The sequence below is a fragment of the Zeus faber genome, assembly GCF_960531495.2.
Source record: "Zeus faber genome assembly, chromosome: 16".
NCBI classification, from domain to species: domain Eukaryota; kingdom Metazoa; phylum Chordata; class Actinopteri; order Zeiformes; family Zeidae; genus Zeus; species Zeus faber.
Genome location: NC_137202.1, coordinates 21,988,703 through 22,006,217, shown reverse-complemented (window position 1 = coordinate 22,006,217; position 17,515 = coordinate 21,988,703). Strand labels below are relative to the sequence as shown.

At 44.4% G+C, this 17,515-nt stretch overlaps 1 protein-coding gene across 1 annotated transcript in view; it reads left to right on the top strand.

Annotated features, from left to right (window-relative positions):
- The window catches only part of ccser2a (coiled-coil serine-rich protein 2a), a gene marked incomplete at its 3' end in the record, with an annotated part of 55,898 nt that overhangs the window by 24,727 nt on the left and 13,656 nt on the right, over positions 1 to 17,515 (top strand). Inside the window, exons 4-9 of the mRNA XM_080016432.1 lie at positions 149 to 248; positions 4,186 to 4,294; positions 5,511 to 5,706; positions 9,606 to 9,668; positions 10,151 to 10,285; positions 14,102 to 14,236. Coding sequence (XP_079872558.1) covers positions 149 to 248; positions 4,186 to 4,294; positions 5,511 to 5,706; positions 9,606 to 9,668; positions 10,151 to 10,285; positions 14,102 to 14,236 — 738 coding nt within the window. The remainder of the gene's footprint in view (positions 1 to 148; positions 249 to 4,185; positions 4,295 to 5,510; positions 5,707 to 9,605; positions 9,669 to 10,150; positions 10,286 to 14,101; positions 14,237 to 17,515) is intronic.

Genomic DNA, 17,515 nt, shown 5'->3' with positions numbered 1-17,515 from the left:
GAATGGGATTTCCCTTGGCTTACACAGCAGGAGACACCTTAGTTAGAAAACAAATAACAAGCAATGATTAATATTCATTTCTTCCTGTGTACTGGTGACATTACAAGACATTACAAGTTATATCTGTGATTTTGGGGTTCTCCTTCAGGATGTCCTCAACAACCTGGACCCTGTGGAAACGAAGGAGCTGGAAGACGATGACCTCATGCTGGACGTGGAACTGCCAGAAGATGGCTTGCTGCAACACGGTAAACACACACACACACACACACACACACACACACACACACACACACACACACACACACACACACACACACACACACACACACACACACACACACACACACACACACACACACACACACACACACACACACACACACACACACACACAGAGACAGACAGACAGACAGACAGACACAAACACAGGTGAAATATATGGTATGTTGACTTTTCTGAAATTGTGATAGTTTACCCAGCATTTGAATAGTATATAGGGGTTATATGATGTCCACAGAAGCGTCTTAAATCTCATGGCTGGACTTTTTTTTTTGCATAATCGGATACCTCCAGCAAAGCTGTTTGATCACAATTGTAAATTAATGTAGAAGCAAGGTTCAAGCGTTTTATATCTAGCATGTGCCGGCATATAATGGGACAAATAAATGGAATTTCTTGCCTGGGGTGGATCTCTGCCTCTGTAACATCCATTAAAATCTTCTAATGGACACCTTAACGTGTATTATTCGCCCTGACTGATTTTCTATTTGGCTGCTGATGACTTATTACATTATAATGCCATTACCGCCGCTGGTCGCGAATGACAGCGATACAAATCCTTTGAGTTTCTCACACACACACACACACACACACACACACACACACACACACACACACACACACACACACACACACACACACACACACACACACACCCGGTGTCCGGCGCAGCGCGGAGACTACATAACTAGTGATTTTGTAGCTATGAGAAACAGTGTGAACTGTGCTTTTGGCTTTCTGGAGGAAATCTAGATGGATTCTCTAGTGATTAACACCTTCTCTATGCCATATTACTTTAAATGATTGTTATGTTGAAGAAACCTCCCCTGCGTGGATGGTGAGGTAAACCTGCTTGACTATCAGGAACAATACTGAGAATATTAAAGATATTTATTTTGCAAAATAAGAGAGATACACAGATAAGCTTTAAAAGCACTGAATGGCTGTTCACTCTGCCCTTGCTTATGCCGAAGAGGGTTTTATACTGTGTGGGGTTGGGTGTCATTCAAAAGACTATGCCCCCTTATCACATATCACCTGGTGTCTCCCTCATACAATGGTTAACTGTCAATCTTCTGTCACAGTTACAGTCTTACTTTGTTAGAACAAACCACCACACTCTCTGAGGCGAGGCAAGGCAAGTTTATTTGTATTGCACATTTCAACAACAAGTCAATTCAAGTGCTTTTCATAAGTTTTTAGTAAAATGCAGCCGCAAACAGAAAAGTCTTCAGCCTTGATTTATGAGGTGAGAGTTGGAGTTGCAGAGCTGCAGTTTTCTGGGACTTTGTTCCAGATATGTGGAGCATAAAAACCCAACGCTGCTTCTCCATGTTTAGTTTTAACTCCGGGGACGGAAAGCAGACCTGTCCCAGACGACCTGAGAGGTCTGGATGGTTCATCACGTAGCAGCAGTTAAAAAATGTATCTTGACCCCAAACCATTCTGTGCTTCATAAACCAACGGTCGTATTTTGAAATCGATTCTTTGAGCGGCAGGAAGCCAGTGTGAAGCTGTGAGAACTGGAGTGATATTTTGGACCAACACCACTTTGTTGGTCTTAGTGAGGACTGGAGCAGCAGCGTTCTGAATCAGCTGCAGCTGTCTGATCCATCTTTACAGTAGTCGAGTCTTCTGAAGATGAATGCATGGGCAGGATTCCCCAAATTCTGCTGCAACATGAGCCCCCGGCTGGGGTTATCCTTATCTTTACACAAGGTTGAGTGAAATCTTTATCTCAAAGGAAAGTGTCTCTTCATTGTGTCCATTGCCCTGTATAAGTTCATTATAACACAACGCAATGTGTTTGAAAAGCTACGCAAGTTGCAAATGAAACTATTTCCTTGCATCAGACATATGAAACGCCATTCAAAGCATTAATCATCTATATTTTTCACTCGCAGTTAAGAAAAAAAAATTGTACTTTAAATATTTCAGACAGTATAGAATTACGTTTCAAATGGCGTTCATACGAACCGCTGCATTTTCTTTATCACTGTGTCCCAACGTCTAGATGTGATCAGGACAAAGTCACGAAAAAGATCTCCTCACGAGAAAGGTTTTCCTTACACAAAGAGTACACAATGACCACACAGCAAGCTATGATTGGTGTTTATTGAGCTTCTGTGTGTGTGTGTTGGAGACCGAGGTGGCGGCTGAGGTTTCTGGCTTCCCTTGCCACCGAAATGACATCTGGGAAGTATTATTATTATTTTTTTCATCTGGGACTGTTCATGCGTGAGATTTTACGACGTGACTCTCGGTTTTGGAATTTCTTCGGATTTGGGATTTTCTCTGACAACCGATTTTCGAGTAGAACAGAAGCGATATCTGATACACACACTGAATGGTCGTCCGTCACGTCTTTGTTAACATTCACGTCAGAGGGAGAGGGAGGTAGGGAGGGAGAGAGAGGGAGAGCGGGAGAGCGAGAGGGAGGGAGAGAGAGAGAGAGATGCAGACCGGGCCGGCGTCCCTCCTTTTAGGAAGAGTTTGTATTTATAGCTGGCCTCTCACTGGGTAGAGAGAGAGTCTGACAGATAGAATGACAGCGAGAGAGGTCAGATTCCACCCATTGGGTCCCCCTCTTCCCCAATCATGTCCCCCTTCCCGTGGGCGGCCTCTTTCTGCCAACAAGCAGGAAGTAGGAGAAGAGGAGAAGGGAGAGAGCGAACACACTGGAGTGACAGGGGCCTCGTGCAGTATATTCCCACCCAGCTGGCTTCGCCTCCCTCCTCTTCCCTCAGCTGGTGACCTCCTCGCTTGGCCACAGACCGAGTCAGCCATTCTCTCTCTCTCTCTCTCTCTCTCTCTCTCTCTCTCTCTCTCTCTCTCTCTCTCTCTCTCTCTCTCTCTCTCTCTCTCTCTCTCTCTCTCCGTCCAGTTCCTAGGGAGTTCCCAGAAGAGGGAACAAACAGGCCTTTAAACAAACACCAGGGGCCGGGTAGAGTCTTCCCAAGTCTTCCTACCGAGGCCCTTAAACTGCTCACCCGCCGACCTCATTTGGACTTTTAATCCGGCCCGTACCCGCCTTCATATTCTCGCTGCTTTTGTTTTTAGTTTTTTTGGGTTTTTTTTTTTTTTTGAAGAAACAGTTCTTGGAATGTAACGCGTCCAGTTTGGGGACAGCGCCGTCTCTCCCTGTGTGGTGTGACCACACTCGGGTCAAGGTATCTATTCAACCGCTATCTGCCGAATATGTTGGCTGAGATCTGTGGGCGCTTTGCCGTATTTATTTTTTCCTCCCTCCCTATCTCTCCCAACCGTGCCTGGCATATAGAAAATCGAGGGCTCTTCTTTGATTTCCTGGGGGGTTACGCTCTGTTAGTTGTCAATTTTGTTGCGGTCATGGTTCATTTCAACGCTATATGGCATTGAGTGTTTCCAAATACTGCTGTCCTTTTTCCAGTGTTTGAAAATGGAATGGCCTGTCTGTATGTGTATTGGGCATGTGTGTGTGTTCTGGAGGGGTGTGATTATGCACTTGGGGGGGGGGTCCATTGACAGAAACCGCAAGCCAGCTAGATCAGATCAGGATTCATTTGCACATATCCTGAGGAAAGCAATTGGATCTTTGAAATATGCATCATTTCAGTACTATTAATCCAGGCAAGTAATTCATGAGAAAGGCAAGAAGGTCTTAACAGCAAGTCATGTGGACACACTAGCCGACCTCCTAGATTCCACTCATACATGCATGTTTCTACCCAGGTTCTCATGCAAACTATCTTCTCACCTTTCTGTACGACTGCTGCCGCTGCCAGTTGTGGGCGCCGAGCTCAACATTTGACTGTGTTTGTTCAAGCGGGTCACTGGCAGAAAGCAGGGGTCATCTGTTTATATTCACGGTTCAACTCTTCAACCCCCCTGAACTCCTGACTGACTCGACCTCTCCCTTGTCAGACACCGACGAGATGTCCCACTTCGAGCGCTCGGACCGGGCCAGCCGGCAAGGCCACTGGCGGAGGAAGCAGCACCGGTGGAACGGACAGGACCACTTCCACAACGACAGGTACTATGTTAAGGTGTCAGACACGGGCCCCTGTTGGTATCTGGAACCGCCGTCGCTTACGGCCGAGACATGGTTCTGCGTAAACTATGCCGGTATTTGCGCTGCGTCGACGGCAGTGGTGAGCTTTGCCACCATAATTTCAGTCCCGTCTGCCAATCTTTGCAATTTGCGAACAAGGTGTCATACAAATGTACATATTTTTGGACCTCCTCTGCCAATCTCTCTTCCACTTGATCCATGCTGCAAGTCGACACCGACGTGTTTTCCTGTCGTCTTCGATCGGCACAGCAGTCAATTTCCGTTGAAACGTTCCAAACCTGTAAATAAGGAACGGGTAGGTGGTACTTTTACATAAAATGGGCAAACCCCTTTCTTACATGCTGTCACTGTAAGGACTGGATGTGCACATCATGCGTTTGTTGGTAAATAATAGTGACAGTTGTCATGCTTTGAGAAAATTGATTTTGTACCGTGGCAATTTGCAAACACGCTAAGCGAATGGCATCTGGCAGATAAGACACGACGACTTGATTTCCCACTGATTTGTACTAATCACTGTTGTCAATAATGGGCATCAGGGTCCGTCTTGTGATCTGGTCTGCAGCGTCTTGGCTCCTGCACCTGGCGATCCAGATATGGAAGTCAGAACACATATGACATCTCCCAGCCCGGTCGGCCCAATCGGTGCCAATGGGGCTGATTGGGCCGACCCGGTACAGCTGTGCTAAGGCAGGACAAAGCCAGCGCTGTCGCCTGCTTTTTTTTTTTTTTTTTTAAAGCTAAGAATGAAGAGTATTCAAAGATTCGCCGATACAACATGGTTTGCACATCGCTCGATTCGGCCTCCAGCTCTCTGGATGTGGTATTGGCATGGCTGACAAAAGTGAACATAACGAGGCCATTTTTCCTCTTTGTTGGATCGCAGGCTGTGCGGCTTGCTATTGATCATCCGCAATAATACAGGGGGATTGGTCTATTACCTTGGTGGTTAAATTGGTGTGTTACATTGAGCCACAAGCCTACAGCCACAGCGCTCCTCGGAAACTACAATTGGGATGTGTATAGCTGAAATCTTGAGCCTTTTCAGAAGCGGCCGCATTGGTATTGTGTACTTCTTCGGCAGTGATGGATGTTTATTTTTCAGCCAAATGTTCTTAGATGTAAATTATATATGTAAAAAATAAGATAACAATAACGGTCTGTCCCTCTATTCCAGAGCCCCAGTATCCCAGCACTACGACGGCCTCAGGTTTCAAGGTTCTTTTCGGATGCCAGCCCCCTGTCAGCACCACCTGTCGGGGCGGGTGGAGGACGTCAACACATCGGTGCTGGACGAGCTCACGCTCAAACACATGGCCCAAGACTGTGGCTCTCTGAAGGACCAGCTGGTCAAACTCAAGACCCTACTGCAGGTTAGACACACGTGCACATAGATACAGGAACACACACACACACACACACACACACACACACACACACACACACACACACACACACACACACATACTGTGTACACACATGATGTATCTATACCATTAAAGACAGACTTTTGACTTTTGCAGACAAATCAGTTTATCCACTTACCCAGGCCTTGGTCTAACTGTGAATTGAAATTGAACTCAAGTCTCAGATTAAACTGGTTTCCACTTAAGAAAAAAAAGCTTGATTCCACCTTGGGGAAAAGGAAACTCATCTGGACTGCCTTCAGACGGTGTCACCGTGATCTTAAATGTACAGATGTTTTCAGCAGGTAGAAATGATACAACGTGCTGGAAATGTTTGGGGTTGTGCTACAATCCTGGTTTGGCGAATGAAGAGCGGGAGTTCTTACCTTGGGCTTCACTGGTCCCTCAAGAGCCGAATGATGATTCAGAGGAAGTATGACACGGCGTGACCCAGTATATACACAAGGGGGCGGGGCTTATAATGCACGCCCGAGTGGCCCAATCACAGCCTGTCGAGGCCAAGCTGAGACTTTGTTGGTTTAAAAGACTTTCAGCTTTATCCAGCGGAGCTGCCGGAGACGGGTTAAGCTAGAGTAGGAACACTCGTTCTCCATTCTTAAAACCAGGGTTGAAGCACAACCCAAAACAGCTTGTCCAATTGTCTGGGACAAATGGATTTTTTTGTAGGATAAGTGGTAAAGAAATTGTCCCACTGGGGAAAGTGTGTCTTCACGTTATATGCCACTCATTACTGGGCTATTTAATCTTAGTTAAATTAATACATTGAGAATACTGATTTGCAACAAATGTATCTCTGATACTCAAACCCAATGCCAGCGTGATGTTAACGTAGTTGCATAGTTGTCGCTCAAAAAAGAGCGAAAGAAAGAAAATGTCGGGTGTTTGGAGGTTCCTCAAGGTCATCAAAGATAAAATTACAACAGAATGCAAAAATGCATAATTGATTTTTTTGCAATTGAAATTTATTTTGAATTGGCAAGAAATTTGCACTTAACAGTAAAAGAGACTTTCATTTGAAGTTTGAACTACACTTTTCCATGTTAGTTATGTTGGCTCCTAAAACTCAGGCATAGTAACAGGTTGCATTATACTGAAACTTGGCTCCATTGGGGAACTCTCCAGTACGTACCTTAAATTAAATAAATATTAAAAGGATGGAAAAGGAAAAAAGACAAATGATTGCACAGGCTAGTAGACATCCATATATACTAGCCCATCCATATATACAGTAAGTACACAAAGTAAGGAAGTAAAATTAAAATAAATCATTTGTGGGCAGTTTACAAAGATAATCCATAAGGATAACAGTGCACAGAAATTGAGATGTTCAACAGACCGGAGGCCTGAGTTTATAGTTATTTTGAGTGGAACTGATGATTGTAGGAATACTGTTCATGAAACTATGAGGGAAGGGCCCTGTTCAGAACTAAGTAAAACAATCTGTCATTGATTGACTTCATAAACACTGTAGGAACTGTAGGAATTAATTCTCAATAGTTTTCCTATACCCCTCCTATCGTCTAATAACATTACCTTTTTTCTTATATATTCTCTGAAAAGATAAGAATAAAAGATTAGAATGTACAAGAGACGAGAAAGATAAGAATCTCTCGGGGGAGAGATGTGAAAGGTCCAGGAGTTTGGCAACACTCCTGGAAGGGTGCTTGTTGCTGCCAGCCAGCACCGCTGACGGTGGGGTTCTCAGCAATGAAAGGCTGGAGGAGCAGCCTCGGCTCGGTCCGGCGTCGGAGGCGGCTGCTTCCGTCTTGCAGAGGGGCCCGCAGTCGCAAGGCTTTGATGCTGGATTGGTGGTGGGGACGTGGTGGGCCTACAGCCAAAGGCGGTGTTGCCCAGGATTTTACCCCCTGGGAGTCAAGGCGTCGGGACGAAGACACAGAGGAAGTAGATGAATAGCCTCCGGTTGCCTCCCGGCGGCAGTTGGATGCGTTCGGTGGCAGCTGCAGATGCCCGTAAAGTTTCACTCTGGTTTGACCCAGAGGAGTTCAGGGGAAAACTCAATATACAGCCACTTGAATGAAATTGAAAATTGAATCAGTTACATGTCGACGCTGTTTGGATGCTTTCAACTGATTGTTTCGTCTCAGTTGTGCATTCGCAGACAATGTGGAAAAAAAGACTTAAGTGACTTTTGTGTCTGGACAAGTGAGAGGTGCATTTACTTGACCGAAGGACAATCGCCTTCAAAACGTTCATGTTTTGTCACCCCACCCCTCAAACTCAACATACACCGTTAATGTGAATATGCTTTCATATATTGGTCAGATTTGCGGGCCACCTCCATATCTGATCTCTGGGAGGGAATACTGCGTCCTGTGTCCTGTGTTAATTCACAACCGTTATGTACTTTTCCCCTTGACTTGCTCCCCAGTGGCTTTAGAAAAATACATCAGGCGGTGACTTTGGCCGGTCCCCACGTCAGATACTCTGCTATGAGCCCTGAGTTCTGTCAGTGGGTTTGGTCGCGGGTAATTCCCTCCTGTTCTGGACCTCGTCGACAGTGTTGGCCGACCGGCGGCTTAGCTCTCTGTGTCATTCTTGGTCCCCCTCCCTGAATTCTCACAGATGTTTTTAACCGCTGTAAGCCTCTCCTCGGTGCTGACCCCCATACCATAAGCCACTATGTAATGGAACTAGCGTATTTGGTGGCTACGGGGTTGGGAGTTTGAGAGGGAGGGAGTTTTTGTTTGAACTTCAGGGAAATTTTGCTCTAATACCGGCCGGGGCAGTTTCCCACATTTGAGCTTTAAAAGGGGGAGAAGAAAAATATTAAATAGCAAACTTGTGAAACAAACTCGCGATCTTGGAGGCATGCCCTCGGAATTGCGCGGTTATCTCCAAATTCGTCGACTTGACATGTTAATCAATTGATTCAGATGCGCTCGTCGCAATTAGCCAGGTGGTCTGGCTGCGTGGCCTCGAGAGGGAATCCCCTTGAGCGAGAACATCAGTTTCTCGCTTCCTTAATTATGTTTTTTTAGGGGGGGTGGCGAGGGGGGCTGTACAACAGTTAGCTCAAGGGGCAGACCGTAAGACGAGCCTCTGGTCTCTTTGAATACTAATTGCTCCTCCGCTTCACTGTGCTGAAAGACCTGCACGCCGTGACTCCGTTTATACACTCCGACTGCATTATCTCTCCAACCCCACGGCGCATGAAGGGCTTTGCATTTAATTATTTTATATTTTAAGTGTAAACAAGTGCTAATCCCAACCTGTATTTAAACATTAAAATCATTGCGCTCATTAGCTCATCGATTTACCTCACGGCTTATGGCCAATGTACACGGCCATCGAGTATGGACAACAGCTTGTGGGCTCCCTCATCGGCTAGCGCAACGAACAATGTTGCCGATGCAGAAGTTTGGGGTTGTAAAGTGCTACGGCACTTTGACGGCTTTTATTTTCCTCCGTAGGTGCGTAAGCAGCCTTTTCTACTCCAGTTAGGTGGACAATGAAAGGTTTCACGTATGCCGCTCATGCACAGCGGATTTATTTTTGCAGACATTTATGTTGCCTCTGCAGAGGAAACAACACATACGGGATGAGGCGGATCGATAATATTCTTCAGGTATTCAAAAACATTAATTTCACTCCTTTGCCTGCAGTGACAGCTGAAGAGATCCACAAGAGTGAAGTATTAGCATTGGAGTTTGCCTGAGGTGGTTGCCATTGATCAAGTGTGTGCGTGTGCGTGTGCGTGTGTGTGTGTGTGTGTGTGTGTGTGTGTGTGTGTGTGTGTGTGTGTGTGTGTGTGTGTGTGTGTGTGTGTGTGTGTGTGTGTGTGTGTGTGTGTGTGTGTGTGTGTGTGCGCGTGTGTGTGATTTCAGCTTGAGGATGCAGACTGCGCATCCAATGTTGAGGAGAGTGAGGATAACACGACTGCCTTACAAGTGAGAAACTTCACTATCGTGTGCGGGTGCATACAGAAATTATATTTACTATGGAAATACCTTCCCAAGATTTTTTTTCCCAATTTAATACAGGGAACATTTTACGGAATGTTATACTGATACTATGTATTTAACTACAGTTAATTCATACTTAATTCTCAATTCATCCTTCTACTATAAAAGTCTTTAGTTAACAGAATTTATTTTCTATTTAAATACACTGACATTTTTTGACAGGAATGCTATTTTAAATGAACCACTCAAACCACATTATTAGGAGCAATTTAGATACAAAACATACCCAGATCGTTTTTAGTGGTATTCAGATATTCTGGTTCAGTTCACCATATACTATAGACACAATATACTATATACTAAACTTGAGGGTTAACGGGACAAAATGTCCTTATTGTCTGCTGTGTAACTAGACAAGCAGTGTACAGTACTGCAGAATCACAGTTGGTATGCTGTGTCTCTTCCAGTTGGTGGAGCTGATGAAGGAGGTGCGATCGCTGAGAGAGGAGCTGAGCAGTCGCGATAAAACCATCGCCCAGCTCACGCTGCAGTGTCAACAGCTCCAGCAGCAGCAGCAGCAGCAGCAGCAGCAGGGCGGCGCGGTGAGTCAGTCCGGAAGGCATGCGATTGTCCATTATTGTCTCGAGTGCAGAGGAGTATCGGCTGAAGATGGAATGGCATGTGTTGTTTGGAAATACTTGGGATGCAGAAGAGATGCCCTCTCACAAAGGCGATATCAAGCGTCGCAGACCAAACCACACAAAGTTTGGCCAAACATATTTTGTTGAGTTAAAAGCAGTCTGCGTTGCCCTCTTGACCACATCTCACTTTATTTATTTCATGACCACTTTGATTTCCACCTCAGAACGACATAAATATATGATACGCTCAATATATCATGATGTACTTGATCATCCAAATTTTAATGACGACGGTTGAGATATTGTTGCCCGAATGACATTTTAACTAGGGCTGAGTAAAAATATTGATACTCTTGATACAGTACTACTCAATTATATTGGTTCCATTTCTAAACTGTTTTGTAAACAATAATAATAATAATAATAATAATAATAATAAATATACAGTAGCTGCAGGCAGAAATACACAGAGCCTATTGTCGACACCAATTACAAATTTTCGAGTTCCCTTGGAATGTAGCATGGGTTCATGCTGCCACTCCTCTTTACGTCAGCATTATGTCTAAAACAAATACAATTTTCAGAGTTTCCAATGAACACAGCATCCACTCACGTAATTACGCGGTGAGTCCTGGTGACACGCTGAATTACTAATACAGGGATACACTTTGCACTGAAAATGAGAAGGTGTCTGTCTACTTCCTGTAGTGCACAGACTCCTGTCTCACAGTGTCCCTGTGGAAGGAAATCACTCCGTGTGGAAGTTCCCAGCAACACGCTTCCATTCAAACAGACTTAACACTGCACGTCCCTCAGAGACATTTCATCAACTTTTTAAACTTTTGGGACTAAAATAAAACGGCCACGATTCAGACCCGTTGCTCTGGAGCTGAAAGTGAACTCCATGTGTGAGGACACAGACGCGGGATATGTTTTGGAACCTTTTCCAAACCTACAGTTTGTGTGTTTGGACTCGCTCGAATGCCGCCGGGGGTTCATGGAACAGACTGCGTTTATATTTGCAAAAAGGGCAAAGGACTAAAATATCAAACCAAACGCCCCGCCGACTTCAAGCAGGTAAGGTGACACACATACAGGCACACACACGCAAGCACGCACGCACACACACGCGCGCGTGCAGTTTATCACCACTAAGGAGTGATGGAGTAGCTTCCACGGTGCGAATGGATGTTCATAGCCACAACCTGCACAATTATGGCGAAGTGCATGATGATGTCACAAAGCATCTTACTCCACAAACTCACCTCGCTCCACCACCCGACCGTATGTTTTCGAACGCCGCCCTGTCGGTGTGGCACGAACGCTCGGCTACCTCCCGCCAAATGTCGTCGTTTTTTCACTTATTCCTGCTCCGTATGTGGATCAATCTGGATGGAACTTGAACTGCGAAATGTCTGCCATGTGCCGGTTCCAACGACACCTCAACCGTGTCCAAAGGTGCGGCGGTCGATGGACCCCGAATAAAAAACATTGTTTAGAAGCCATGCAAGCATTTCTCATTGAAATGAAATACCACCATAATCAATGTATTGTAATATTAAATGTCGTTATTAGACTGAGTTTGTTCCATGATATGTTTTCATAATGTATGTCAGATGGTATACTGAGTTTGTAGAAATTCTCATTATGTATAAAAAGTCTATATATGAAACGTAAGTAGCCCTAATTTATACACCATTTCCCTGATAAAGCAAGTCATATCATCTGAAAAGTTTGGAACACTTTACCACATATTGCATCATTCTGTAGCCCTCCCGAATATGGTAAATTACGTTATCCGAATATGCTCAGTCTTTATCACTACTCTGTTAGTCAATAATGAGTGTAGAGTGGCTCCAGACCAGAGTTTCCATCAGAACTAATTGGTGCCGGTCCACGTGTCCTGGAAGATTGAAATGTCCCAGACAAATGGGAAAGATTCCGGTCAAATATTATTTGTGTTTCTTGAGCTTTAAAAGAATTGACATCATGAGGGCATGTCGATTTATAATATATTTTACTGAATATTCAAAATAAAATAATTCCCGTCGGCAAACGCCATTTTTAAAATAAATAAATAGATATTATGATTTGAAATTATATAGTAGTAGAAAAAGTGCCAGTTCCACGTGCAATTCTGCAGAGCGGCTGATTTACACCATCGTCAAGCATATGATGGGTTAACGCAAAGAGCGGCAGAGCATGTACGCCAACACCTCCAGACTCTCAAAGCTCCGTATAGAGCACTGTACGAGAGCATGTCAGGCTTTATTTTCAGTTGTTAAAATCCTACATGCTCAGCGTCTGTCTAACCAATAACCATGGTCCTTTATTTTTTATTTTTTTTTACTTTAATTTGGATCCATCTCTACTCTAACATTCATTAGCGTCGTGACCGCCGGGCACTGTTATTAGCCATCGGGACCGTATGCCCGGCTGACATTATTCAAATTCCCAGCGCCTTCCAGAAATACCAAAATGTCAGAGCATGTGGGGCCTGTTTGCCAGCCTCCCTCCTCCCAATTAGAATATAGTCGCCACCCGAACGCAGGCCGCTGAGCGCGCCGCACGGCTGTCACGCCGCCGAAACAAGGAAACTGAAGATCTTTAATCAGGTTCACAGAGGGAACATAAGGAATGGGGGGAGGGGGGAGAGAAGAGAGAGGTAGATTAGGGAGATGTTTTGGTTTTGACAGTTGTGTCGTGTAGCGGCCGTAGGCGGCTTTGACGCCAGGTAATAGAACAAAAGGAAACCATAAAAAAACATAAAAAAATGACGTTCATTATTATCATTATTAATAATAATAATGATAATAATAATAAAAGAAGGCCCCTTTCTGTGAAAACCTGCAAAGTTGACTAAACAACACACATTCGTATCACAGGAGGGAGCGCACAAAATAGACAGATAAATAAAGTAGAGAGAAGTATAAAACAACACAAAAAGCTCTGACTGGATCTACTCAGCGGTGCGCAAAATCAATATTTGCAGGGGGGTCTCGGTCCGAGAGACGCATTAGGGGAGGCAAAGGCTCAGGGGGAACAGAGGGAAAATGATGAAGCCTCAGTAAGAAACTCTGCGATATGACACGAGGGCTGAATAAATTACAAGAGAATAAAATAAATAAACAGCAGCAGAGCTTTCAGAAGCTCAGATTGTCAGCCGTAGTTGACAGAATGCAGTTTTGGAGGGTGTGGCTCCCACAGCTGTTGAGCCAGACTTGCATGATTATGCATTCACTCATTATAGTCAGTTTTTTCTTTTATTATTTTTTACCGTGGCTGCCAAAGATATATCTATATCAATATATATATATATATATATATATATATATATATATATATATATATATATATATATATATATATATATATATAAAAGAGAAATATCTCGGTTTTCAGCAAAAACGCACGTTTCTGTGCCGTGGATGACCTAATTCTAACAGGATCAGATCCGATGAGATGGGACTATATCAGTAGAATTCTCATTAACTCAGATGCCAAATAAATCCCAAGTTCATTCGTGTTTTGGCCCACGTGCAAGCTCTAAGCACTTTCAAATTAAACTGGTCGCTTTGACTAAACAAGCCGCTATCTGGCCATCGGCGGAAGTTATTCAAAGCGGCCCATAATAATAACAAAGAAAATGAAGAATGGAGATTTATTTTGATTAAATATGAAGGTTTGAGGTTCTATTTGATTGTGTGTTCGATTGTTGTTAATCAAAGTTTTTTTTCTCTTTTCGTCCACTGCAATCTCCCTTTTTTCTCTCTCCAGCCGGTGGAAGGGGGACAGGGCAGGTACCCGTGTCAGCAGCAGAGGGCGCCCTCCGCAATGCGACCGGGCGACAGACGAGGGCAGCAGCACTATGACAAAGCCACGCAGACACACTGGAGAGCGCACGGTCAGGTTGTAAGTACAGCTGCTCTGTCCTTCACTCACTCTGCTTTGTCCAAACAGAGAGGCGAGCAGACCGACCTGTCTCGCTGCCGAGTGTTTCGCGAGGGTTTCTGTAGCTCCCTGCGATTCTCAGACACAATACCACAAACTTTCTCCACACTGTAAGGTCAGTGTAAGGTCAGTGTGCTTGTAGGAAAGAGAGAGAGAGAGAGAGAGAAATGTCGAAGGATGGTTGAATAATAGACTAGATACACAGTGGAGGATGCAGGATTCAATATAAAGGATGCCATAGGCATGGGAACACGCTGGCACACAACAAAAAAATTATATTGAAAGTCGAGGAAAAGCTTTCTTATACTTCTCAAAGTACCCAGACTTCTCAAACTCAAATTTGGTTTCAGGCCATTGGGGCTTGTAAATTAGATTTGGACAGAGAACACTTTTACCATTGTTTTACTCGGAGTAAGAATGATGAACTAGACACTAGGGCTGCCGCTTCGAGGAGTGGAGGAGTGGAATCATCAGTCGGAAACCCGTCAGTCGACTGAGATTCTTCAAGTCAAGCAGTATTTATTTTATTTTATTTATTTATTTATTTATTTTCAGTCATTGTGCATTACAATAACAGGATAAAACAAATATCTTACAAAATGCAGTGGTTACGATGGGGAATTATAAATAAGGCGATCATAAATATATTTTTATATGTGTGAATCGATGGCCGTGCCCCGTTCCTTCAAAACGAATAAAAACAGTTTGCGGACTCGTGCAGATTGTTTTCTGAGCGTAACGCATGGAGAGGGTGCGGTCGGGGAGAGAGTCACGGAGAGTGTCCCCGTTACGCCCGGTTTCCTTCCGGCCTGTGCCGTACGCACTTGTTTCGTTCCATAAGGAGACGTAAAATCACCTACATCTAAAATAAAAACACTGTTTTGGCGAGCGCCCATCGGCGGTATCGTGGGAGAGACAAAAATCTGCGTCGCGCACAGCCAGACTACACATGGCTGTAGCCTTCGAAGAAAAGACATCAGAGTTTTGATTGCGATTGAGTGAGGGGGAAATAAATACATGAACGGGCTGGTTTGGTTAGCTAGATGGCGGATAAAAGTGAAAGGAAATTACTTAAATTATAAAAACCAGATGAGGCGTCTCAGTCCCAGTGAATAACATATATTTTTTTTATCACCGCTGTGGAACTGGTGTTGCCTTTGGAGAATGTAATGACCTTTATTTTCCTTTGTTCCCGGTGTCTGCTTTCAAGTGTTGAACTCCTATTAAAACTACCTCTCTAGTCTTTTTTTTTTTTTTTTTTGTATGTGAGAGCAGAAACGCTTTTTCTTTTGCAACGTACCGTAAAGGTTTCCAGATCTGCCCCGTGGGAGGAAAAGAAGAGCTTGATTTTTTTTTTTGTTTGTTGTTTTTAATGTTGCGGACCGACATTTCTGTTCTCTTAAATCTGAGGCGTCCATGGCGGCCACAGATGACACGTATTGCAAAAACCGATTGGAGTTGCCGTCGACGGGGATAATTATTTGGCGAATAAATCAACAAAAGTGCATGAATAAATACCCGTTTCTTTTCTCTCCCCTTCCGGAGCTTGCTGCGGTGTAATCTTTCACGAGCAAATGCTTTCAAAAATGTGCTGTTGATGCCAGCACTTGTTTTACAGCTTGTAAAAAATAATAATAATAAAGAGTCCTGGTTAGTGTGAGTGGGCACGGATGCCCAAGACATTGTTGCAACACATTTTGGTCTCGCACACACACACGCACACACACACACACACACACACACACACACACACACACACACACACACACACACACACACACACACTATTTTATCTCCCTGTTCCGTGCCTATATTAATGTTTTTATCATCCCCCTGATCTCAGACCTTTCTACTCGACTTCTAAACCCAAACCTTTTGGGTGGCCAGATTTGGCAGTGTGTGCAGTTTTAAAATAGCTTTCATTTAAACAAATAAAGATGAATAAATTAAGATTCCCGAATGAATAAATACAAGTAGAAAAACAAAGTCATAATTGCTAGTCTAAAGCTCGGGGTCCAGGAGTCCCCTGATTCGGACCCCAGACCACCAATTGCAAACCCCTGCTGCAAACTGTAAACAGAGAAATATTTAGGGAGAGAACGAAGCTCTCTATAATTTCAATGCCGTACAGACGCCATTGGATCAGGCCGTCACCTTTTCGCACATTTATGTTTTAGCGCCTTTTAGCACCTCCGCACGGAGTCTGGGTTCACACTCCTCCTCCTCGCACAATGTCTGCCGTTGGCGTGGGGTTGTTTGTCTCAGCATGCTTTTTCGCATCTTCTACCGTGTTTTTTTTTTTTTCTTACCTGAAAACATTCTCTCTCCTTTAAGGCTCTCTCCCTCTAGCGTTTAGTCCTTTGTTTACACCACCATGTTTTAATTTTGCATATATACATATATAAACTGGGGCATTTGGAGTCAAAACCCTGAACTTTTGTAATGTTTCTCAAACCGTTCCTGAACAACGTTTGCAGTGTGGCAGGTCACATTATCCTGCTGAAAAAGGTCACTGCCATCAGGGAATACCGTTGCCATGAAGGAGTGTACTTGGTCTGCAACAATGTTTAGGTAGGTGGTACGTGTCAAAGTAACATCCACATGAAGGCCAGGACCCAAGGTTTCCCAGCAGAACATTGCCCAGAGCATGACACGGCATGAGCATGACAAAACATGATTAATCAGACCAGGCCACCTTCTTCCATTACTCCATGGTCCAGTTCTGATGCTCACGTGTCTATTGTAGGTGCTTTTGTGGTGGACAGGGGTCAGCACAGACACTCTGACCCGTCTGCAGCTACACAGTCCCATACGCAGAAAGCTGTGATCCACTGTGTGTTCTGACACCTTTCTAGCACAGCAGCATTCACTTTTTCACCAGTTTGTGCTACAGTAGTTCTTCTGTGGGATCAAACCAGACGGGCTGGACTACTCCTCACATGCATCAATGAGCCCTTGGGCGCCCATGACCCTATCACCGGTTCACTGGTTGTCCTTCCTTGGACCACTTTTGTGAGGTACTAACCACTGAATACCAGGAACACCCCACAAGACCTGTCGTTTTAGAGATGCTCTGACCCAGTCGTCTAGACATCACAGTTTGGTCCTTGTCAAAGTGGCTCAGATCCTTACGCTTGCCCATTTTTCCTGCTACCAACACCAACTTCAACAACTGACTGTTCACTTGCTGCCTCATACATCCAACCCCTTGACAGGAGCCATTGGAACCAGATGATCAGT